The sequence below is a fragment of the Alligator sinensis genome, unplaced genomic scaffold, assembly GCF_000455745.1.
Source record: "Alligator sinensis unplaced genomic scaffold, ASM45574v1 scaffold551_1, whole genome shotgun sequence".
NCBI classification, from domain to species: domain Eukaryota; kingdom Metazoa; phylum Chordata; order Crocodylia; family Alligatoridae; genus Alligator; species Alligator sinensis.
This window is the reverse complement of record NW_005842526.1, coordinates 366,677-392,306: the sequence shown is the minus strand read 5'-3', so window position 1 is coordinate 392,306 and position 25,630 is coordinate 366,677. Positions and strand designations below refer to the sequence as shown.

The following is a 25,630-nucleotide window of genomic DNA, read 5'->3' as shown; positions in this document are numbered from 1 at the left end:
CGGTGAGGGCGTGTCCCAAGAAGCTGCCGCTGGCGGACGAGGTGATCGAGTCGGGGCTGGTGCAGGATTTCGATGCCAGCCTCTCGGGCATCGGCCAGGAGCTGGGCGCCGGGGCCTACAGCATGAGGTAGGGGGACTGCGCTGCGAAGGGAGCCCCGTTGGGGACTGGCGCGTGGCGGGGCGTCGTGGGAGGACGCGTCCGTGGGTGCCGGCGACTCGTGGCTGAGCTGCGTGGGCGCGAGCGCCGTATCCCGTTACCACGTGGTAGGTGACTCCTTCCCCTCTGCCTGGTGCCTGGCATTTATTGGCACCCCTCGGGGGCAGTTGGACCTGCTCCTCCCTCCTCCCAAGCGAAAGGAAAGGGAGGTCGATTTAGGATACGCCAGCGCTGCACAGACCTAGAACTTGGACCCAGTGCCGGGAAGCCCTGCGCTGCCCTCGGCACGAGGCTGGCGTGGGAGACTCCAGGGTTTTTAACAACCTGGGTGAGTAATTTGTCTGAGGGCAAAGTGGTGTAACGGTGCCGCCTGCTTCGGCGTTGCGTAAACCCGAGAGCCGGAAACTGGACTCCGTCTGTCTCTCCTGGTGCTGCCTCTGAAAGCAGCAGGGATTCGGCCACAGCTGGAGACAGGTGACAGAGCTGGGCTGAGGGGACATGGAGGCTCCTTAATTCCCAGGCATCCGCTGGGCTGCTGATCCCATGCAGAGCGGCTGATGCCACATCAATGAGTCCACCTGGAAGTGTCATCCTGCCCTAATGAGTTGCCCCTGGGAGAGGGGGAAATGAAGAAGCCCCTTTTGAGTGCTGTGCTATGATTTGAATGCAGACCTTAGCTTCAGACCTGGCCTCCCTGCGCTGTGGGTCAGGGAGGAGTTCGAGTCTTTGCCGAAGGGTGGTAAAGTGCGTAATTAATGCTTGTTTTGTGGTCACCAGCAGACGCCTCGCTGGTGCTTGGGGCCTTTGTGTGGTAGGTGCCTTACTGAGAGATGTGTGCGTCAAAAGAGTTGAGTGTGTTGCTGACCCATCTGGAGCGTGGTTTCCTCTGGTCCCAGCTGCACAGGCTTTCAGCACTGGAGACCTTTGGTTTGGTGCAGGATGGTGACAGTCACGCTTGTAGTCAGAGAAGGTGCGGGGCATAGGCAGAGTCAGGGGGAGCGATAAATAGCCAGTAGGTGCGATTTTTATGGCTCGTACGTATTGATAATTCCCCTCCACCACTACCCCAACTAATAGAAAGTGCCACCTGTTTCCCTCCAGCTTGCTTGTTTCCTGTGGATCTTCTGGCTTCCAGGAAAGGGATCAAGGAGACCAGGTAGCAGGTCAGGGAAGCAGCACTTGCCCTGCAAAGCGTGTGGGGATCTACATGAAAAGAGGGGGTGAGAGCTCAGAGTCACCAGGCGTAAGGGGGAATGCGGAAGGAGGGCCACATGAGACTGACTTTGGCTTGGGAAGGAGCATGTGGCAGTGAGGGGGAATAGATAGGGAGCAGGGCCTTGCAGGCAAGGGGAATCGGCTGCTTGAACTTCACCTTGCGTTGGAATGGCGTGGGGAGCCACTGAGGGAGTTGTGTCGAAGGGAAGATCCAGTCGGTTTGCACTTTGGTTTGCTCACAACAGTTCCTGCCCAGCTGAGGTGAAATCAGAATAAAACTTGCTTGAAATAAAGGGAGGGGGAAGTCCGAGATGACTCCTTGATTACACACCCGAGTGATGAGAAGGCTCTGGAAGCAGTGGTGGGGACAGGATCCAGAGTTCAGCCACAGAAAGCTGGTGCTGACATGGAGATGCCTGAGATATGGGCCAAGATGAGATGGGTCAGGACTGGAGGAGCAGATCTGAGTCATTCATGCTAAGATGGCAGCGGAGGCATGGGTGGAGGAGACGGCCCTAACCTTTTTTTGCCCTCACAGTCATGGAGGAGACGGCCCTAACCTTTTTTTGCCCTCAAAGACATTTAATTCCATGCAACTCCATTCATGCAGTTATTGCTGTTCATGTGTCCGTCGTTCACGGAGAATTTACTGCAACTTGGCCGCTCCGTGTTACCTCCCTGCCCCCAGCCTTGTCCCATGGTGAGGCCTAAACTAGTTGTCCCCAAATGAAACAGGGCCACATTACTGGGTTTAGCACTTGCTCACCATGAGATAATTGTGAGCACGGGGGCAGCTGAGTGTGGTTAAACCCCCAGCTTTGTGTAAGTGAGGGGCACAAGAGGTAAGAGTGGGCTCTGGGGAATTAAGGGCAGATGAGACTGGAGGGGCAAGGGGGCATTCCTCTGGACAAGCTGTTGGGAGCCTTCCCGGTCTTGACTGGGCTGTAGTGATAACCATCCCCAGAGGGAAAGTCTGTGGTGGATGTCGCTTTTTCCCACCATGACATTTCCCAGGGGTGGATGCCACCGTTCCCAAGGCGCTAATGCTTTACATGCAGCGCGTTGGCCTTTCCCGCACTCTCCAGTCGACAGGGAGCATAGAGCAGCGGTATTTCCTGTTTCTTTCCCTCTCCATGAGGGACAGGCAGTGTGAAATGGCAGCTCTTTATCATATGGGCATGATCCCTCATTTAAACTGGTGCCAGGGATAATTAGGGCTTCTCCCACTTGTTTCTGACTGTCTCTCTGCCCTGTGACTGTAGCATCTCACATGCTGGCCTCTGACCCATGGCCAAGGCTTGTAGGCGTAGGGACCCCTGTTAGGGATCTGGGCTCTGCTGGGCCAAGTGCTACAGAGATCGGTTTCCTGCCCCAAGAAGCAGTTAGAAAACGATATTGGTGGGGGGATTCCAGCTTCTCTGTTCGGGTTGTGATGCTTGAGGAAAAGGTCCAAGTCCTAACTAACCCTTCAGTTACATCAGCTTGTCCAGACCCTTGCAACCTGAGCTGCCTGCTATTCTTCAGTGCTTGGAGGAAGAGCAGTAAAAGAGAGAAGATGACTCCAGTTGAGGCTTGAGGGGCAGAAGAAGGAAACAGGGAAAGCTACTTTATGTGATGGGGCTTCTGGAAGAGACTACTCCCACTGCTTCCTGTCCCAGCACCCAGGAAGGGGACAGGTCTGTGGAGCTGATGGGAGCAGAGGGAAGAGACCAGGGCTCTGTTTCTGGCTTGGGCTGCTGACTTGCAGTGCAACCCTATGCCTGCCTCCTCTTCAAAGTGCCTTGTTTATTCAGGTGATAAACTGTCAGGTGGGGGTTTGTGCCATGCCAGACATGCTGGCTGGCATTTGTAGGCACCATCACAATACTGCTATGGCAGTGACACCTCTTCCTTTGGAGTCTCCAGTGGCTTCCTCTCTGCTCAATCACAAATAGGCCATTGCCATATATTTCTGTCATCACATTATTTGAGTCATGTCATGTGTAAGGATCTTTTTGGAGTAAATTGTCGATGGGCAGTTCTTGGCCCACTCTTAAGCCTCAGTGCAAATAGGGAGGCTGAGCATGAAGTCCTCCAGTTTTGTGACTGGTTTGCAGTCCATAGCAAGCTTTACCAGTCCCCTCTTGGAACAAGTTGCTTTTCAGCCAACGATGCAGAGCCCTGGGCGTATTGCAAGTGAAACCTGTCATCTATGCTGCAGGGATCACGTGTTGCATAAAGATGGCTTCAGTTAACTTGCAGCTGGTAGCAAAGAAACAGAGGGGAAAACATCAACATGCTCTGCTTGCAAAGTGACCTTGATAAAATAACTCAGTTGTGCCTCAGACCCAGCTGTGCAGGTGATAAAACCAGCTGTTGGACTGACAAAGAAGTACACAACCCCCGCTCCCTCTTCCCACTAAGCTGGAGAGGCTTCTTACTGAGATCCCCAGGGTACAGAGCAGTCCCTCACCCTGTAGATACTTGTGCAGCTCCAACAGCAGGTTGCCGTTAGCAAACGTGGCTCCCTCCGTTCCTTAAGAAAATGATCCAAACTTCAAGGACTTGTTGAAATCTGACTCTTTTTTTTTTTTTTTTTTTTTTAACTTTCATCCACCTAAGCTGACCATAAATAGTGCCTGCGTTCCGCTAGGTAAATGCACTGATCTTGGTGTCCTGACCCCTGACATTTCCTTTGGTCTGTCGCATAGCAGGCACAGAGGGGAAGGACTTTCATGGCCAGGTGCATTTTCTGTGGGTTTTAGGGTTTCCTCTATTATTTGCCCACTTGTTGCCTTTTTTTGCAATCGCCCTCCCTCTGGCTATGGAGGAGGCTCATTACTACCTAGTGATTGCTTGCTGGTAGGTGGCCATTAGCAACAGCAGTGATGATTCACACCATAAGAAAAAATGCTTGGCCACAGTAAAAAAAAAAAAAGTGATGAGGTGTTGCGAGCTGCTAATGAAGGGTGTCATTAGTATCTTTCTCCAAAGCAACCGCTTTAAGAGATCAGAGAGGGCTTTGTAAATTTTTGTGTGTAACTGACCATGCACTTTTGTCTAGAAAGCTTCTCTCAACTCTTTCGACCTTTTGTGTTTTCAGGAGAGCAGAGCAAACAGGGCCGATGTGTGGTGTGGAGGGCAAGGTGCTTTGTTGCATTGCATTGCAAAGTACTTTTAAAGCAAGAATGATGTGGGAATTTGTTCCAGTATGCTTGGAGTTCACGGTGACAGTTTCAGAGCCCCAGAGGAGCAGTTTCGCAACAGAAATCCCCTCCTCTCCCTCTGGATGGCTGTCTTCATTGACACTGTCAATGGCAGAGCGCGTCTGAGCTGTGAATCATTGGGTATCATGGGGGTTCTGCTAATAGCAGTGCGTAATTGAGTACGCTCAAGATTTTGACGTTACCCAAACAGGGAAATGAGCCACAGCGAGGTCTGGGCTGAGCTGCTGAATGGCATTTCAAAAGGGTGTCTCATGAGAAGACAGGCATTAGCAAAGTGCTCACGGTTTAGGCTTAAATGAGGGTGCAGATAGTGCCTAGGGTCACAACCTTTGACTTATCTTTGGGAAATCGTTAAAAATTTGTATTGCAGACGATGATGGTTGAGAGTCCAGGCATTTTAGAAGCACCGTAGAGCTGCCTAAGCCCTGCCTGTGGTGTTTGGATTTGTTTTTTATGATACTGCCTCTGCCAATATTTAACTTTTTATTGCAGCATTTGACATGTAGAGCTGACCCTATTACCCAGGTCATGTAGCAGGGGAACATAATGGTATCTAAATGATTGCACCTCTGTGCTTGGCAGTTCTTGGTGTAATCCATGGCTGTTGCAACAGAGAAGTGGGGAAGGCAGTTTTCTTTGGATGCTGTACTGAGCCCCCACCTTAGGGAGGGTAACGCCGTATAGACAGGCCTGTTGATATGACAGCTGAATGAGCTATCTGCTTGTAACCAAGGGGTCCAAGGAGCAGCACCTCTGTAATCTGTCTGGCCCCATTAGTGGCTATTAGAGCAACGTCCCTTTGTTAATGTTGTGTTGCTTGTTTTACACTTGGCTAATTCTGGATTTAATTAGAGGCTTTCCACAAATATAGCAGTACGGAGACCTGGATCCAACTCTTCTTACAAGTATTAGGAAGTGAATAGAGATCCAAAGTAGGTCCCAAAAACTACAGGAAGAGAGGTAGGTTCTCAAACTCTGATCTGTCATCAAAAACCTTGCTCAGCTCCCGGTGCTGCGTAAAGTGGCGTGCAGTGCTTACAGCAGTCTGTTTTGCCGACTTGGAATATGGCATTGCTCCCTTGCTCTTCCATGGGACTCGGGCTGTGCCTGCATCTGTTCTCATGCAATCCTGAATGGGTGTTTTGCTATGGATCAGTAATGCTGGTGTTCCTAAGACAGGACCTGTGGGAAGCGAAATCTTTCAGCAGTGAGGATGGGGGGGAAAGAGAGAGAGCTGCCCCTGTGCTGCTAGCCTGAAGCCTCATCTGAAGCAGAGACTACTTCCTCACTCGGTTCTACAGGGAAGCCTTTTCACTGGTTTATGTAATATGCCCTGTTGTGCAAACTCTTTCTCCTTGTCTTGAGGCAGCGCTCAGATTCCAGCACCCAGGCAACTGTGTCTGACATCTCTGTGATGTCTTGCTGGGTGCGTGTGGGTACAGGATGAATAGAGCAGCATCCAGTGAAACAGCTTTAGTTTCAGCTGGCTCCTGGTTAATGTTACCAGTGATCCAGAGAACCTGGCTATAACGTTTTGGCGGGGTCTGTCTCAATGCCTGAGCTAGCATGCAGGCAAGCAGGCATGTTCTGCTGGCATGTTCAGCTCTCCCCTGCTCTGATTAGCAGAAATTAATGGGAGGTTCACCATGCACTGCTAAGCACTTGTGGCACAAGTCTGTTCTAGAACTGGCAGGCATCGTTAGACGCTGCTTCCTTCATCACAGGGGATAGGTCCCTTCCAGGGCTACATAAATACTCAGCTGCCCTACTGTAAGGTCAGCTCTTAGCACCAAGGGCTGGGCTTGGATATCTGTCTGTGTCTGTATTAGAAATATAGTCTGGGTGGATTCCCAAAACATCCAGCATCTGGTTGAAAGCATGTGTAGTAATGTAGGGCTAGATGATAGAAGCCAGGGCAGTGCAAGATGTCAGTGCAAGGTGGCTGGTCTGCCATCAGCTTTCTTTTTGCATGGATTTTATCTGTTTAAAAGTAGCCGATCTTCTCTTGTGGTAACAGTGGAGGCAGGTTCCTTTCATATCGCTGCAGTGGGGAGTGGAGCATGCAGATACTTCATCTCCTGGAATTGAAGGGTTAAAACTCTGCTTGGGGAAGGGTAAATGTTTGGTTGGAAGAGTCCAGTTTTTTTCCCCCCTTGGCAAAATGTTTAATGTTCAACTAAAAAAAAAAATCCCATTGACCGTTTGAGGGTCTGGCTTAACTCTTTCCTGTCCAAGCCCCCAGCCTTCCAAAGGGCAGAAATTGTCTGTTGGAAAAGGGCCCCCAGCTTGGAAGTTGTACAGAATTTGAACCTGCTTTGAAACTCATTTGAAACTAAACCCCAGCTGTGGCAAAAGCCTTTCCTGCCCCTTTGAACTGAGGTTTGCAGGGGTGTTAAAATCTCAGTTCAACTGAGGACTGACAGCTGATTTGCGGGGTGAGGTGGGGGGGTATATGTGTGTCTTTGAACTCTTCTTCTTGGGAATGGACCAGGAGGCAAAGCTGAGAGCAGGCCTCTATGTTACAGCCTTCAGAGTGCTATTGCGTGACATGTCTCCAAACAGTCACAACTCCTCTCTCTACTGAAAAGATCATGCCATCTCCAGAACATCCTACTTTAATAACGAATAAGAAAAGGCCTCTGATTCAGACTTCTCGAAGCGATGCTGTTGTGTAAAGCAGAGAGGGCCTTCCTGCATCTTAAGGGAAGGTAGAAGAGTGAAATAGAGAAGGTCTCTGCTCCCACGTTGCAGCCAGCTGTAAGAGTAAGTGAGACCTTGTCCCCAGTATGACATTCTGCCCGTGTAGCTCCGCTTACAGGGTTGAAAATATCCCTTGCCTCCCAACCCCTCCAGCAACATGGAGATGCTGGTGAAACCCCTGGTATAGAAGCATCACTGCTGGCTGAGTTTCTAGCATTTGGGGTATCTGGCATGTCTGGCAGCAAACTCCTCCTGCCAGGAGAGCTGCCCCCGCACAGGGTGCATTGCTGCTGTCTTGGAAGCTGCAGCAGCCTGGTTGTGAAGCCCAAGCCACAGGCTGTGTGTGCAGTCTCACTCACCTTGTATAATGCTCTGGCAGAGATGGAGCTCTGGCTCGCTGAAGCAAGTGGTATGTCAAATGCATGGATAGCTTCCAGCTGGCACCCTACCAGCATGGGATTGATCCCTCTGGTCCCATTTCTAGCATCCTCAACACAGCGACTGGACAAAAGTCACGGTGGCATCAGCTCATGGACAGTGTCAGAGCTTGGTTAGAGGACTGGGAGGCAGCACCATGGCCACTGAGCTGTAGCTGGGGGTCTGTCTTGATTTGACTGCTCTCTGACCCGGTATTTGTCTGGGTGCTGTGTTGTAGTCCTGTGGGTAGCTGGCCGAGCCAAGGGGTGGCAGGCCATTTCAGCCTCTCCGCTTGGTGGTCAGGGATGTGTCTGGCAAGCTGGAAAGACATGCGGAAGAGCCAAAGGTGTTGCGTACGTGGGAGAACTGCTGAACAGTACTAACGTTTAATGGAAAGCAAAGTCATGAAAGCTCTGAAATCTAGGTGAATTGGAAGGAAGAGGTAAATCTGACATGGGGGAGCTTTAGGGCTGGGAGACTGTGGGACACGTGTGGGGTATTGGCCTGGGTCTGAGATGATTGCCAGTGTCTTCCTTGCTTCTACTCTCTCAGCTTATTTTCCTACTCCCATCCTTTTTCTGGTCTCTTCAGACCATTAGAGGCACACAGGAACTGTATCTATATGTCAAGATGGTATCTAGCATGGCATAGCCTTGATCTTGATGGGCATCTATAGCGTTCACTGTAATTCAGATAATGATTAACAGTAGGCAAGGGAGGTGTAGATACAATGCCATGTCTCCCAGCCTTTAGTTGGAACACCCCTCTCTTTCCTCTTTGGAGGATCTTGTCTTGCTGGCACAGCTGTGATGTTTTGATGCCCCAAGTGTTTCCTGCCAAAGCCAGTGGGTGACAGACGTCTGAGCATTCATCCTGCCTCTGCATCGAGGAAAGCTACATTTGGCCTTTTTCCCACTTCTTGAAGCAAGTGAGTCTTGCTCTGTCATACTGTCGTTGGCTATTCCTCTACACCGGGGCGCTCAACCTTTTTGGCCAGATGGGCAGTGCCTGATCCCTCTGTGGGCTGGATCCGGCAGGGCCCCATTCAGCTGTGCAGAGAGGGGAGGGAGGCAGCCTGGCTCCAATCCAACTGTGTTTGGTGGGCCCCAACCTGGTCCCATGGTGGGGAAAGGCCATGACTTGGCCCTGATTCAGCCCTGCAGGGGAAGGGGGCATGGCCCTGCCCTGCGGGAAGAAGAGGACATAGCCTGGCCCCAACCTGGCCAGGTGGAGTAGGGGGAGGATTGAGCATGGCCCACCTGAACCAGCAGCACAGTGGAAGGGGGCTAGGCAGAGGGAAGGGGACGTGGCCTGGCCCACATGGAGGGACAAGGGGATGTGGCCCAGCCTCACGGGGAGACGGGGCACAGCCCAGCCTGGCTGCATGGAAGGAAGGGGGCATGGCCTGGCTCCAACCTGGCTGTGTTGGGGTGGTCATTGCCCAGCTCCAACCAGCTGCTCAGGGCTTGGGATTTTGGCAGCGGAGAGGGATGGCAGTATTAACTGGGAGTGCCGCGGGTCAGATTCCAACGTTTTTGTGGGCCTCGTTTGGTCTGCGGACTGGAGGTTGGGCACCTCTCCTCTACACCGCTGTGCTGACACCTTTGTTTACTCTGGACTCTCTTCTAGACAGGAGGACTTCATCGGAACGAGACCTTGGCTTCTGCTTGGGCCTCTCCCTGGGGGCAAACAAGGTTTTGGCCCCTTCACCAATCTAATGCGTCAGATCCCCTTGTTACATCCCATCCTGGGCACAGGCAGCAGAAGGGTTTGGCTATCTGTGCCACTCTCCCTTCCCTCCAGTTGTCTGCTATGTCTCTCTCTGCAAAGGGAAGCTCTGCTCCACTCATTTGGGAAGGCTGAAATACGGTCACACCGCAGAAAGCTTTGTCTGCATGGAGGCGTTAACCAGAGGCTGATGTGAAATGAGTGGTTCAGTTTAGATTAACCTGCTCGTTAAGCAGAGTTTGTTTTGGAGTAAGGGACCCATGTTCCATAATAGAGCGTGCAGACGTATGGCTGTGCTGGTTGACATCCCTGCGGAGATCTAGCCCTGTATGCAAGTGCTCCCCTGATAGTTAGCGTATTATCAACACAATGATAACTGTGGGCATGCCAGTGTCTTGCGTGCCGGGTGGCAGGATTCCTCATTTAAAATAAAAGAGCTCTGCTCTTGTAATGGAGCTTCTGTGCTCCCGCCCCGCACAGAAGCACAGGATTGTCTGTGTGGGCATCAGTGCCGCACACACTAATGTCAAGAGCTGTCAGGCTTTTCAAGCAGAGCGCTGTATCAAGCCCTGAGACGGGGCCTCTGGTGCATCCCTAGTGACAGCAGGTGACATCTGAGTGACGTTTAGCTACGTTAGTTGGGGTTTTTCATGAGAGCTGGAAGCCTGGGTTTGGACCAGAACTGCCCTAGCATGGATACAGTTAAATCCATACAGTTTATTCCCGCCTGGGAAGGGAAACAAGGTACAACTGCCCTTCTGTAGTTGGCAACACAGGTTTAGTTTGAAGGCCAGACCTCGGAGCGGGAGTGGAATTGGAGCGAGACCCGCAAGGAGGTAGAAAGGGACAAAACATTTCCTGCCCACAGCTGTGCACTCCGATGCTGGGGACCAGACAACCATTTCCACGTGCTTGTTCTGTAATGCTTGCGATGCACGATCGACTTTCCTTAAACATGGTCTTTTGTGTTTAAATGGTTACCAACTCTGTCCCCCCACGAAAAACTTGCCCCCCTGAATTGCCTGGGGAGTGAGTGGCAGTCCGCTTGCATTGGCTTAGTGGTGTCATGTGATTCTGCTCTCGCTCAGCATGGCTGTGTCAGCAAAGCTCTGTAGTACAGGGACGTGTGTGGTTTTAAACCCAGTTCTTCCATGGAGGGATGGGGTGCAGAGCCAGGGATATAAGTGCTTTTGAAAAAAGGCAGGCCCTGATGACAAAGCAGACTGAAAATGCTAGGAATATCCCTGCCTCTCCGCCTCCCCAACCAACGTTGCTGACTGACGGGCTTCTGAAATGCCGCCTACAGCAGGTGTCCATTCCGGAGTGGTTTGCGGCCAAGAATGGCTCTGCTGTGCCCCTTCCTGGGAAAAGGCAATGCCGTGTGACAGCGAGTGCAGTCCTCCAGCTTGTGAAGCAAAGGTGCCTCTGTGTACAGCCCTTGGTAAAGGAGCAGGTTTTATCAGACTCGGGGAAGGGCGCAGGGTTCATGCCGGAGCCATGACGTAGCTGACTCGCCTGCAGGGTTCATGCATTTCCATGGGACGTGTGCCTTTTTGCGTGCGCTGCGTATAGATAGGGCTTTTGTTTTAAGGCATGTTCAGCTGCCAAGTGATTTTTGCCCGGGGGTTGCACGAGGGCAGGCGTCAGCCTACCACGCTACCCACGATCCTGCTCTCTAAGCTCATGTGAGTGCTGTCGTTGAACGGACTCAGTGGTGCGGATCCTTGAACCAGGCTTATGAAACAAACCTGTAGAAGGAGCTGGAGCTTTAGGATACTCGGTGGGGGCTGCCAGCTCTGCATCGGGGCAGGAGTGGTGTCTGCCAAAAGTGGCTTACTCTTGTTGGGACCCAGGATGGGAGGAAACTGAACTCTTTTCTTTTACATCCATCTTCCTATTGTGAGGAGCAGGCACTGCAAAGCGACTGTACAAGGGTGTAGGGATGGTGGAAGAGCCCTGCCTTTGAAGGTAGCACCCATTGGATTATAAACTGACTGGTATTTTGCATCTGGAGCAGGGATGGGAACAGGAATCTCCCAAGAGCCAGTCCTGGGGGCTGTTCTGAGTGGCCGATCGCTGTTCCTTTTATGTCCCCTGAAGATGTTGAAAGGGGCAGTCCTTCTCTTGGGCCCTAGTGGGGGAGAGATATATGTGTGCATGTGTGTGGGGTTGTTTGTAGCATCAGCAGTTTAGATGAGGATGTGGAAAGCACACTGGCTAAGTTTGCAGACAATACTAAGTTACGGGGAAAAGCAGTCATGCTTGTGGATCCAGGCGGACCTGGACAAGCTGGAAAGGTGGGTGGAGCAGAACCGGATACAGTTCAATAAGGATAAATGCAGAGTGCTTCATCTGGGGAGAAGGAACTAGCAACATGAATATAGGTTAGGAGATGTCCTGGCCAGTACAATGGCTGAAAGGGACCTTGGGTTTATGGTTGATCACAGGATGAACGTGAGCCACCAGTGCAACACTGTAGTCAACAGAACTAATAGCATACTGAGATGCATAAGTTGATGTGTTGTGAGCAGGGCTAAGGAAGTGATACTTCCTCTCTACTCAATGCTGGTGAGACCCCAGCTGGAGTACTATGTCCAGTTCTGGGTACCGCACTTCAAAAAGGACGTGGAGAATCTTGAAAGGGTCCAGAGAAGGGCCACAAAAATGATTAAGGGCCTGGAGGACAAACCTTATGAGGAACGACTAAGGGGTCTGGGACTGTTCAGCCTGGGGAAGAAGAGATTGGGGGGCGGGATTTGCTGGCTGTCTGTAAGTATGTAAGGGGTGAAAAACTGTTTACTAGGGCACCCCGGGGGAGGACAAGGAGCAATGGCCATAAACTAAAGAGGATGGTTTCAGGTTGGATGTAAGAAATAACTTCTTTACGGTAAGAGTAACCAGAATCTGGAATAGATTTCCCAAGAAGGTGGTACAGTCCCCAGCTTTGGAAGTCTTCAAGAGGAGACTGGACAGTCACCTTGCTGGGATCATTTGATCTCAGTAGTATTCCTGCCGAGCCGGGGAGGGGTTGGACTCGATCTTTTGAGGTCCCTTCCAGCCCTTAATTTTTATGAGTCTATGATCTCTCCACACCTGGTGCTGACATGGATATGTTCCCACTCTGTTTCAGCGATGTCCTTGCCTTGCCTATCTTTAAGCAAGAGGAATCGAATCTGCCTCCCGAGAATGAGAATAAGATCCTGCCTTTCCAATACGTGCTGTGCGCAGCCACATCCCCCGCTGTGAAGCTCCATGATGAGACACTTACCTATCTCAACCAAGGTGATGTTGCCTGAGGACTGGTGGCAATGGGCTCGGGGGTGCACACTGGTTTATGGAAGCCTCCAACTCTCTTAGCCCTAAATGTTGTTCTTGACATTCACCTTCTCTGGCTAACCCAACTCTGTCCTGAATCCCAAGCTGCTTCCAGCCACCCTCTCCAGCCTTTTCACTTCCCTTCTACCTGCCTCCCCCCACGTTCGGATATGGTTGCAGATGCTGCCTGTGGGCTGGCCTGTCTTTTGCATGCTGTATAATTTAATGCAGGTTGTGTAGCAGGTTTATTTCCTATCTTAGCTGACACATCAAACCCATGTCCTGTTCTCCTTGCAACAGCCCTCCTCTCTGAGTGCTCTTGGGGCTGGCTGTGTAGGGGGTAGGCTACATCCAGACATACATGCTGTTGTAAGCCCTGCAGCGTGTACCTTAGGAGAGAAATTCCACGCACCAAGTAGTGGATGAGCTCTTTGGAAGGTCAGGGCAACCAAATTGAAGCCCCCATGCAACAGGTCTCCTCCTGTTTTGTGTTTGCACATGTCTGATGTCGGTTAGTGTAGATGATTCCTAGAAAACTCTATCATGGCTCACTGGAAAGGACAGGGATGTTTATTCCCTGTTGCTAACATCACAGCAGTATCTGTCTTGTGACCTGATACCTGATCAACTCGTGTCACTTAGACCGCTTATCAGTTCCTTTGCTGACCTATTAAATGGCAAGCCAAATGCCAGAGAAGAGGAGTGAAGCCTGCATATGCCTAACAGCATTGGGCCTTTTCTCTCCCAGGTCAGTCATATGAGATCCGGATGCTGGATAATAGGAAAATTGGGGAGCTACCTGAGATCAACGGGAAGCTGGTGAAGGTAAGGGATGTGGATCAGGGGCAACCTGGATGTGCAGTATAGCTAGGTTGGCCCAGCCTGGCCCAGGCCACTGCATGCCCTACAGTCAAAGTCCCCTGAGCAGAGGGACTTCTAGGAGCTGTGGGGTGTTTTGTGTCAGCAGCCTGGACCATGTACTCTCCTGGAAGCATGGGTTTAACTGGCTTTCTTGGCTTCCCAGGGTGCCAATGCCAAAGAAATCTTGGGGTCTCAGCAGAGAACCTGTTGCCAGTGCTTGAGTTTCTCAGGCTCGGAGATGCTGAGAGGGGGCCCAGAGTTGTGTGGGAGCTATCTCTGAAAGTACGTGTGCTTGAGGGTGGGAGACTAGGGGTCTCTGGAGCAGTTTTGTACATGGGAAATGCTGGGATAGTCCTCACCATGTAGGCCCTTGCAGGCTTTTAGCCCCTTTGGCCTTCACAGGAAGCTCTGGGTGTCCCTTGTTCCCCCTGTGCTTTCATTTATTGAGCTGGGGATACTGCTTGAGGATAATTGAGCATCTCAGCGCTGGTTGCAGAACTCCACATGCCCTGACTTTCTGTTCTCTCAGAGTATATTTCGCGTGGTATTCCATGACCGGCGGCTGCAGTACACGGAGCACCAGCAGCTGGAGGGATGGAGGTGGAACAGGCCGGGAGACCGGATCCTGGATATCGGTGAGCATCTGCATTGGCTGGGTAGCATGGGAAAGGTAGGACAGGACAGAGTTTGGCTTGGGAACTGCTCCAGCAAGGATGGACCTCGCATATGCCTAGAATAGCTTGGAAATCATTCAAGACATGGAACGGTGGGGAGGGGGAAGGAGCAGGGAGTAACAGTTCCCAGCCCATCAGATAAAGGGTGGATTCTTGCTTTGGCTCGGCCTTGTGAATGAAGCTGGCTCGTCTGTCTGTAGAACAAGGCTGCCGTATTTGCACGCGCAATCATTTTGGAATAGAAAAGTGGAATAGAAATTTAGCAACGCTGCTAAAGCTGTTGAGGGCTGGATTCTGTCCTACTTAGGCACATAAATGAACTTGTGCACCTACATGCGCTGCTGTTCCACCTCTCTTGTGTCCCTGGCAAACAGCTAATGTCATAGGTGGATGGGCCTTTCTCTTCCTCACTGCTTCTTTGTGACCTAGTCTTACAGGTGGGGTGACCATGCAGTCCTACAGTGAATACATTAATGGATTTTCAGGGACTTGACCAGGGTGGAGTAGGATCACACTTAAGTACCCCCTAAGTGGAGTAGAACCTGGCTCTGAGTCTTTGAAATGGTTAAGATATACCTTGTAACCTATCTCCAGCAGAGACCATGTCTCCAGTGCACCGGTTTTCACCACCCTTTTGCCCCCATGCTGTGCTTTCTCTCCTCCTGTCCCCACTGGGTGCATGTGAGGCCAGAGGTATATAACAGGGCTGGAAATGGGGGAGCTTGCCTAGCTTTGCCTCCCTCCAGCCCAGCTCTCTAGGCTCTTGATTCGTATTTGAGTGTCAAACTTCAAGGAAAAATGAACTCCTCTTGATGGAGTCATGGTGGCAAAATACAGGCAGTGCATTTGTGACCAGACTTTCACTAGCACCGTCACGTGCTCGGCCTATGACGCTTCCTTGGGCTCGTTCTAACTAGATGTGTCCTGCATCTGCAGATATCCCCATGTCAGTGGGTATCATAGACCCCCGGGCCAATCCCACGCAGCTAAACACGGTGGAGTTCCTCTGGGATCCTTCCAAGAGGACTTCAGTCTTCATCCAGGTAGGACGAGTACCATGGAGAAACTCTTAGGGCCTGTCTTGGGGATCTGGAGAGGGAGAGAGGAGGTTGTAGGTAAAAGCAAGTCTCTTCCAGCTCAGCATGTGGGAACAGCAGCCAGCTGTGATGGGACAGGGGCAGGCCTTCCCCGGAAACAGTGCGCAAGGGCGGCATTGTCTTCCCAGCCCATAGAAGTGCAGCAGACAGTGAAATTACTCGTGTGTTCACGAGCCATTGGAGCCAGACTTCCAAAGGCGTTTGAGAATCAAGCAGGCTTTTTAAAAGCATATTGTGCCTAATTTAAGTGCTTTTGAAAAATCGCATGAGACACCTGTATTCAGTGCTTGTGATTTTCAGTAAGACGTGGGCACTCAGCTTGCTTGAGCTCTTGAAGAGCCCAAGTCTTGGAAAAACCTGGTCCTTTGGTGCCTAGCATGGCTGGAAAAATGGGAAGGGAGAAATCTCCTGGCTGTTGGTCTCAGTGAACCGTGAGACACCTGAAACAGCAGCAGGTTGCAAAATTTGTTCCTAGGACATGATTTCCCTTGGTCTCCCACCAAGCTGGGGGTCTCCCTTCAGCATTGATGGAGATGGTATGTGCTGCCTTTCCCATGCTTCAGCGTCCCAGCGAAACCGGCCCGGTGTCCCCAGTTGAGTGTGAGGCATTGGGTGGGAGTGTGCATTGCCTGTGCTTGTGGCCCAGTCTTGGAGCTTCCTTCACGTTGCGCCTTGCTGGTCCTTTGCAGGTGCACTGCATCAGCACAGAGTTCACCATGCGGAAGCACGGGGGTGAGAAGGGTGTGCCCTTCCGGGTCCAGATCGACACCTTCAAAGAGAACGAGAATGGGGAGTACACAGAGCACCTGCACTCTGCCAGCTGCCAGATCAAAGTCTTCAAGGTACTGTGTGCGCTGGCGGGAGGGGGGAGAGCTTGGTAGTTGGAGCCAAACCCAAACTCCCCACTTCCCCTTCACAGATCAAACTGGGAACTGTCTCTAGCTGCCTCTAGTGAAGGTCACTACTGTAGGATGATGGCCTCGCTCTTGCATGCAACCAAAATACCCCATTGCTTCTCTCGCTTTGTGTGCCAGCCTGTCAGAAACATTGGCAGGCTGGTAAGCAGCCCTAGATGCTGCTGTGACTGGCAGATCCAATAGTCAAAGTTTCCATGATGGGAACCCAGTGGGCCCTGCCTCTGACCTCCAGTCCTTGATCTGCAGTAAGTTCCCTTCCCTCCCACCCCTTTTTGGATTGCGGCTCAGTGGAAAGCTAAGGGGAGGGCTGCAAGGGCTACTGCAGGTGTTTAGCCTCTGGTGTGAGGCCCAGGCAGAGATTCAATTGGAAGTTTGATGGCAGCATAAACCAGGTGCAGAAAGGGCTGGGCAGGGCCTCTAACTTCTGAGAGTGTCTGGAGCAGGGTAACATCAAAGCTTCATTGTGGTCACCAAGGAAGGCTGCCTGCCCCCAGATATACATGGCACAGGCAGCATTCAGTTCATGTCCTGAAGAACCTCTGCAAAACCCTGACCAACTTCATCCCTTCCCTAGCTTTCAGGGCAGAGCTCAGCTCAGGGAGCTGTGGGACAGTATGCTCTAGTTGTGAGGGGGAATGGACTGGGACTTGAGACCCAAGGGCCTTGGTCCCTGCCTTGCCACTTGCTTGCTGTAACCTGGGGCAACTCTCTGGACCAGTTTCTCCTCCTACGCCTATCCTGCTTACGAGCTGTTCTTCAGCAGACAGACTTCTGCAGTGTGTAGCACCTGGCACGACTCGGCACACATCCTTCACCCTGCCCTATTCCAAGCTGTGGGGGGCTGTCTGTGGCTGTGAAAAGATCAGGGGCCAGATTGTTGGACGTTTCCCTCTGCATTCCTTCAGCCCTTCAGTTCTTTATGCCAGTGGTCATGTTAAAGGGGACAAAGCATCCCCATGGGGCCCCAGGGAGACCTGCTCTCTTGACCAGGAGCCCTGCTCATCAGACATTCAATCTGCGAGGGTGGAGGCATAATCCCCAGTGACTTGCTTGCCTCGTGCCCTCGGAGCTACCTGGCACTGAAATGAGTCATAATTGCTGAATGTTAAGAACGCCCACTCTCCCCATTGCCTGCCTGTGCAGAGGCATCGCTTCAGAATAGCATGTTAATTGCTGTTTATCCTGCAAACAGTCTCTACATGCTGGGAGTTCGGAGCTGAGGGGTCAGCATGGAGCAATGCCTGAATTTCCCTTCCCCACCAGAGCCGACTGGAGCTCTGTGAGCCAGAGACATTGGCAGGACCTCCTGCCTGGATGGCATCAGCTGCTCATGAGATACAGCCACTCTACCTGTAGCATGAGCATTGTTCAGGCTACAGATCCTGTGAGTGCACCCATGTCTGTGAGGGAGTGTTTCCCAGGAGGCTAAGCATGGATGGGCCTTGGCTTGTGTTGCTGTGTTTCGTAAGTGGCTCCTCAGAACCGATATCAGCTCCGCTCCCTGCCTAGAGTTTGGGTTCTGTCAAGAGTCTTCACAAACACCAGGTGACGCGGGGGCCAGACTAATCTGTCTAAAATCAGCTAATGTCATCCTTGCTTTTCCCAGCCTCTTACAAGTTAGAAGCAGAAGGCTGCTCTCAGCATTCCCAGCTTGGGCAGGACACATGCTACAGGTGGAATGGATGGAGACCCTTCAAGGCTTTGCTTGTGCCATGGAAGTCAAACTCATCCGGCCCCATGGACTAGATGAGGGTTCTTGGACCAGTGTGTGGGCCACATCAGGACTGGCTCTGTGCCACGAGCAGTGTCTGCAGCTCTGGGTCCAGACTGCAAGCAGCACGTGCTCAGCCCACTCTGGGACTTGCGCTGCATGTAGCATGCAGGCTGGACCTGGTGCTGCACACAGTACAGGGGGTCTGAGATGCAGGCTGCTTCAAAACAGCCTGATCCAGACTGGCCCTGGAGCCAGCACAGAGATCTGGACTGGTGGAGGCAGCACATGCCCTAGATTATCCCCTGTATTGCATGCAGCGTGTGGTGCTGGGGTCAGTGCATGTCCGATACAGTGTGTGGGATCAATCCAGAGACCCACAGGCTGGATCCTATAGCTCCACAGGCTGCATGTTTGACACTTCTGGCCTATGCCAAGGGAATTTGCACCATTGCAATTACTCTGCTGTGTCACAGCAGCACACACCCTGGTTTTAGCTACCAAGCACGGTTTGTCCTTCTTGGTTTCCTTCAGCATATGTCCCACCTTTTGTGGATGCTGTCTTTTTATAGCCATGCACCAGCATCCACAAAAGGTGGGACATATGCTGAAGGAAACCAAGAGGGGCAAATCCTGCTTGGTAGCTAAACCATGGTGTATGGCTGGTATAAATGTCTGGACTGCAGGCAAGACTTTAAAGCCACCATCTTGAGGGAAGTGAGTTAGAACCTTTACATTCAAGGGCACTTGGAAGGACATTGGAGTCTTTTTTTTATTGTCTGACACAGTGAATCTCAACCAGGGTGCCATGGCACCTTGGGTGCCTTGAGATCCTTTCAAGGGTGCCTTGCAGTGTTAGCACTGCTAGATGTGCAAACGTGATTCTTAAGATAAACCCAGGGATTTCAAATAGGAATCCATAGTGTTAAAAAGATTCTGACCTGTCGTGGCCTTGCTAAGTTCTTTGCAACAAAGGAATTGCTATGATTTTTCTGTTGTCAAAAAAACCGGGTGACATTTTCTGAGGTGGGCTTTGAGTCTAATGAGTGGTGTCTTAATCCAAACAGGGGGTCCCTTGCATCTAAAAATGTTGAGAACTACTGGTCTTGCAACTTCCACTTAAACATTCTCTGTGGCTGTAGGGGACAGGAATAGGAGCAATGGCGTCAAACTGCAGCAGAGGAATTTTAGGTTGGAGATTAGGAAGAATTGTCTGACTGAGGGTGGTCAGAGATTGGAGCAGGCTACCTAGAGAAGCTGTGGAATCTCCATCCCTGGAAACCTTTCAGAGCAGGTTAGACAGACACCCTCGTTGGGATGGTCTCGCCAGGCATGATCCTGCCTTGAACAGAGGACTACCTAGATGACCTTGTGAGTTCCCTTCCAGTCCTAAATTTTGGATGATCCTATGATCTTTCTGCCATGCATAAGACAGTAGAACTCTATAGGGAGCCCAGGTCTCAGTGTGTCCTAACTGTCTGGGTTGAGATATTTAACTTAAATAGTCACTTATTTTTAGCAGCCCATACCAATCCTGTCACATTCATCTGATAAAAATCTCTAGGAGCTTGTGTAGTTTTTTTCAGTGATGTGCGGGCAGGGCAGTGAAACGAGTTTTTCATGTTTACCTTCTAATCCCGTAAAAAAAACCAACCTGAAATACCCTGTTGAAATCTCAACAGGGAAGGAGCTTAATGCCCCCAGAAACTTGGTGGCCTGTTTTGAAGTCACTGCTGATGCAGCACTTGGACCAGTGCCCCCAGTGAAGTACTCTTGCGTTGGCAAGGCACTCTGACAGCTGGCTGCAGAGGCCAGCTCTTTCCCATCACTAACTCACTCAGCAGTCTGTCCAAGCAGAGAAGCCCATGGAGAATTATTCCCTTAAATGATTCCAAGTCTAGCATTAAACTCATCTAGAGATGGCTCTTTGAGGAAGTGGTGGAAGCCCCACGTAGTATTAGCCGTGGTGATGCCCAGTTCTTACGTACGTTATTATAACAGAGGAGTAAGTACTCTCTCCATCTTGTCAGTGGGGAAACTGAGGCACAGAGGAGTCTTGTGACTTGCAGAAGAAGGTCACTAGCAGAGCTGGCATTTGAACCTAAGTCTTTCAAGTTGCAGTCCAGTGCTCCAGCTAATAGAACAGGGGTGGCCAACGTGTGGCCTGTGTATGTAGCAGGTGGGGGAAGGGACAGGAAACATGATGGCAAATAGGGCAGGGAGCAAAAAGCAGAGCAGCAGATAGACCAGGAGCACAGGGCAGGGAGCAGAACGCAAAGCATCAGATCAGGCAGGGGAAGGGATCAGAGTGGCACTTGGGAGGATACAGGAGTAATTTGTGGCATGCCTGCACTAGAAGATGGCCACTTCTCAAAGAAACACTTGATCATGCTACAAAAGGCTTGACCTACATCAGCTAAAGAGCCATGGCCATCCATTCATCTCTGTTTGCCTCTGTGGTATGGAAACCTGGTTTGCTCCATTAAAATCAAGGCTTGTGGTCTCCTGGCTTAAATCCATGCTGAGTTTTCTGCTGAAAAAGGTCTCGCTTCCTAATTAGGGTGTTCTGAATTTTAGGGACTTTTTTAGAGGTTGGTGCCACTTGGTACCAGCTGTTAATATTCACATCTCTGCTAGGAAGATCACTTATCCTTTTTAATTCTGGTTCCCAGGCACCTTTCTCCCCAACCCCACGGCGATGTCTGGGAGTAACGTCCAAGAGTTCCAAGTTCCTTGTCAGCTTTTGTTTCTGTTTCTGTGCTGCCGGTATCAGTCCAGCTTTCTTCCTGCCAGGTGTTTTCATGCTTTAACAAACGGTGTCCTCTCTGCAGCCCAAAGGAGCAGACCGGAAGCAGAAGACAGACAGGGAGAAAATGGAGAAGCGAACACCCCACGAGAAGGAGAAATACCAGCCTTCCTATGAGACTACGATACTCACAGAGGTAGCTGGCACTTTTGTAAGCAGCAGGCTCTGAGAGCCTGTCTTTCACCAGATGGGCTTTCTTATCTCAGTGGTGGGTGACAAGGTGCCCAAGACACCTCCCTGCTAACTGAAATACTGGGAAGATTTTTCGGTGCTGGGCCACCCAGGGGTGGAGCGTGATAAATAGCTGGCTGGAGAGAGAACTGTTAACCTGTCAGTGATAGGGAGGGATTCTTTGGATGGTGGTTCTAACTCTCCTAGGAAATCCTTCCATAGACTAGCTTGTGGATCTGCATAGAGCAAATCCTGGGGTATTCACCAATTTGAATTTGGGAACAGGCTGTTTTATACACTCGGACTCTTTGCAGCTGGTCCAGTCTGAGCACGTTCAGCATACACACACAATGTCCAGGTCGTGTGGTTTGAAGCCAAGAGCTTGCTGAATTGAACCTTGGGTTTAGAGGCCCTCCACTAGCCGTTGGGTTCTGTCTTCTCCCTGTAAGATGAAATGTAGCGGCAGACTGGTTTGGTATGCGGCCTGCTGCTTGGAATAAACCTGTTCTGCAGGAAACAGGGCTAGTCTATATTTAACGGAGAGCAGATGATAATTACGCCCCAGTCCCTGAAGACAGCCCGAGAGCTAAATCCAGAGAGACTGATTTATTTTTCCAGGTTAAAAACAATGCCGTGACTTGTTTGGGTTTTCATTCCTAGTGCTCGCCATGGCCAGAGATCACCTATGTCAATAATGCGCCATCCCCTGGCTTTAACAGCTCCCACAGCAGCTTCTCCATTGGCGAAGGGTAGGTCTGGGCAAGGATAGCAGCTTGGCCTGTCATCCTCAGCTTCCATGACAGAGTGATGTGCCTGAACTATCAGGTGGCTGCTGAAAGCCATCGTGTGAGGACACAACCCAGTGGCAAAAATAGCAGCCCCTGGAGGTGGACCACTGTCCTTCCTCATCCCTTGGACACAGCAAACCTTGCATCGCCTTGAGCGATGAACAGGCATTGGTATAGCTGTTCATTCTGTGTCCAGGCTCCTGCCTGCTCCTCCCAGCCTTCCCCTGTCATAGCACTGCTCTTATGCAATGCCAGCCTGGCAGAGCCTCCAGCGCCATGGCAGTTGTATTGATGCAGTTATGTTACGGCTTGTTATTAGCCATACCTCTAGGCTCCTGAATCGGTTTTGACACGCAGGAGGGCATGAAGCAGAGTAATGTCTCTGGCACCTTGATCAGTATATTTAAAAGGGGGTCAGTTTGAGCTGGGATTTTGCGCTGGAGAAGCTGGGAGGTGGGGAGAGCTGCTCTGACCAAGTGTTCTGTTCTCTCCCTCCATCTAGCAATGGCTCTCCAAACCATCAGCCCGAGCCACCCCCTCCAATCACGGATGTAAGTTCTGTTTCAAATCTTCCACTTGCACTGAGCATTTTAGTCCCATCCTTTCTTCTCTTCCTGTGGTTGGGAATTCCTTGGTGGCCAGGGTTCTGTATTTAGGACTTGCTATGCTTCAGGAGGTCTGTGCCTCAGGTCTTGCTAGCCATCCCTTCAAATAAACGTAAAATTTGAGGGTCAGAAGACGCCATCTAATTTAATCCACCTCCCTCTGTAACAGGTTAGACCCCCTATTCTCGAATTTTCCACATGAAGTCTAAAATGTCCTCCTCATTTGGATCCCATGTGGCCAATGAGGTTTGCAGAGCAGTGATTCTCAACCTTTTAAAACTCAAGGCTTCTTCCTTGGAAAATACCAGCTTTTGGCTTTGACTCATTCTGTTACAAAGACTTTGGAGAGAGCACAACAAGGGAAAATGTTTTTGATGCTGTCGTTTCCTATTTGAAATCTCTGGGTTTATCTTGTGACTTATTTAGGTGCTTGCATACCACAGAGCTAATACTGAGCAGCACCCCAGGGTGCCGTAGCACCCAGCTGAAAGAAACATCTGTACAGTGGTGCATGCAAAACCCTTGGGCATGCCTGTGTAGCTGGCAGGTTGGCACATTTCTGTTTGTGGGGCCAGCCAGAATTGCCTATAGCTTCCTTCCCTCATGATGTTCATTCCTTTTACATAGACGGTAACTTTCCAGACCTGGGTTCAGTTTTGCTCCATGTGGGTTCCCAGCATGGTGACTTACCACTCCTCTAAAACAGATCATAAATAAGCTAGCTCCTTCAGAGGAAGGAGCTTGCACGTACCCTTTAAAGACATAACCATTCTGTTCCTCTGTCACAGAACCTCCTGCCCACAAGTACGCCCCAGGAGGCTCAGCAGTGGCTGCATCGGAACCGCTTCTCCACATTCTCACGACTCTTCACAAACTTCTCAGGTAGGCACGAAAAGCCTTTCCCAGCCGCTCCCTGCCTGTTCCCAGTTTCTCTGCTGTAACCCTCACGAGGACTGGACAACCAGTTTTTCTTCCTAACACAGGTTAGACGTGCCACTCCAAAGCCTGCTCACCCCACTCTGTAATGGCTTGCAGCATCCATTACTGACTGTTACCATTCCCACGTGCTCTGTTTTAATGCAGTCTACAAAACTTGCTGTCGTGCGTAAATGATTTTTCCTGTCTGTTTTCCCTGCACTCATGATCTGTCATCCCCTCCTCACTTTGCCTCCCAGGTGCAGACTTACTGAAGCTGACAAGAGAAGATGTTATCCAGATCTGTGGTCCGGCAGATGGCATCCGGCTCTTCAATGCATTGAAGGGACGGTGCGTAACATGTTGTTGGGGCTGAGAATAGACTTGTTAATGCTCCCCAAAGTAATGAGAATGGGATTCCTGCTTCTCTGACACTTGGTGCCTTTCTGCCTTCCTGCCTAGTGCCTCATTAAAGCAGAAGCAGGAAAACTTTTGTGACATAACAGGAGAAAAAATTGTCATTGGGTGCCTGACGTTGGTTCCAAATCCTGCAGGGAAAAGCAAGGCTTTCTCCCAATTTGAAAAGCCTGGCACAGTTAGCTGCAAAATGCTTCAGCATAGCAAAAGCAAAGCGGAAAAAAATGTCCCCAAGACAACGTAAGGTGTTTGTTGTGGGAGACTCCCTCCTGAGGGGGACTGAGGGGCCAATCTGCCACCCCGACCCCTTAGCCCGGCAAGTCTGCTGCTTCCCGGGGGCCCACATCCGGGACATTACGGAGAGGATCCCAAAGCTCCTTAAACCCACAGACCACTATCCCATGCTCCTTATTCATGTGGGCACCAATGACACTGCTCGGAGCACTCCCAGCCAGGTCATGAGGCGCTACAGGGATTTGGGAGCGGGGCTTAAGGGTCTGGGGGCACAGGTAGTGTTCTCGTCAATCCTCCCAGTCTCAGGCTATGGGCTGAGAAGGGACAGGAGGATCTATGTGGTCAACCAAAGACTGCAGCGCTGGTGTCGTCAGGAAGGCTTTGGCTTTCATGACCACAGCCCGCTCTTTGGCGAGAGAGGAGAATCTGTCTCCGCACGACAGCCAGAATTAACACAGAGATTGAGAGAAAGCTAAGCTGTCCTACCCGTATCGTTTATTATTTTTAGCATTTCTAAATAAGCAGCCAACAAGGAAGTGGAGAAATGTAAGCAAAAGCAATAATGAATCAGGACTACGTAAGAGTGCATACATGAAAAATAACTGAGAATTAAGAGTGCTACAAGATTTTTTTAAATTGCATATGGTAATGTAAGGGTTTTTTTAAATGTTCTTTGTTATACCAAGGCAGGGGCAAAGGCAAAAGAGAGGGTAGCAGTGTGTATTCAAAGTTGTGCTGTTTTCCACTCTCTCAAGGACGGCTTTGCTACCCTCCTACACTGGGCAGTGCTACAGTCAGAGTGATGAGTGTCTGTGTTTTCTGCCTGTCAGCAAAGGTGGATCAGGCCTGCATGACCTCAGCAGCTTGCTAGGCCACAGCCAGGAAGGTTTGAATAGCCCCATAGAAAAGTCCAGCGTGACCCACTGCTGACACAGGCAAATCTTTGGGCCTGAACGCAGAGCATCCTGGTTCTCTCTCCGATACAGCTCTGAGCATGGTGGGTTCCTAGCATTACTAAAGAAGATCGCACTTGTTCTTGCACACAAGGTGCAATTCTTTTCCGATGCAGAGTGGAGTGCCACTTGAAGATGAGCCAAGGTACTGTAAAGAGCTGTATCTCTCCCTCATCTGTCTTGCTTCCTTTTTGGGAATGTCACGAATGAATACCCTAAAAGAATTCAGCTTTGTTCTTCCAACCAGCTGTTGCTCAGCTGGAATACTGCAATTGTGAAATCTGCCCTGGAAAATGTGTATTTGTTTTGCTCTGCTTTGTTTTGTCATCTGCCGAAGTAGGAATGCTCCTTTTCATTCTGTGATGGTTGAAAAGAGGGGCTTGGTGTTGGTGTTATATAGCATAATTAGGAATTATCTATATATGTAATGCTGCCTAAGAACTAATTCAGCAAGACCTCTGTTTCCAGAACGCCTATGAGAAGTACACGAATATACAGAATTGAGCTATAAGGTGGAAAACCCTTCCAGATGGGGACTTGTATTTTTTAATATGTAAAGCATTTAGTGACTTTTGAGTGCTATATAAATACCAAATAGCACAGAAAAGATACAAATGGCACGCAACCGACTGTCAGTGCAGCAAATTAAGCTTCTGTTTATAGCAGGAGTGTAAATATAGGGTTAACGGTTAATTCATTTAATGATGAATGTGACACCACTGTGTTATCCTGTAAGAACGTGA

At 50.6% G+C, this 25,630-nt stretch overlaps 1 protein-coding gene across 1 annotated transcript in view; it reads left to right on the top strand.

The window, feature by feature from the left end:
• The first annotated feature begins 10 nt into the window (after positions 1 to 10).
• The window catches only part of TFCP2 (transcription factor CP2), a 34,888-nt gene continuing 9,268 nt past the window's right edge, over positions 11 to 25,630 (top strand). Inside the window, 11 exon segments of the mRNA XM_025213412.1 lie at positions 11 to 127; positions 12,554 to 12,705; positions 13,487 to 13,563; positions 14,129 to 14,234; positions 15,210 to 15,316; positions 16,060 to 16,212; positions 20,830 to 20,940; positions 21,636 to 21,724; positions 22,266 to 22,314; positions 23,157 to 23,250; positions 23,544 to 23,634. Of these exon segments, the coding sequence (XP_025069197.1) occupies positions 123 to 127; positions 12,554 to 12,705; positions 13,487 to 13,563; positions 14,129 to 14,234; positions 15,210 to 15,316; positions 16,060 to 16,212; positions 20,830 to 20,940; positions 21,636 to 21,724; positions 22,266 to 22,314; positions 23,157 to 23,250; positions 23,544 to 23,634 (1,034 nt within the window). The 5' untranslated portion in view covers positions 11 to 122.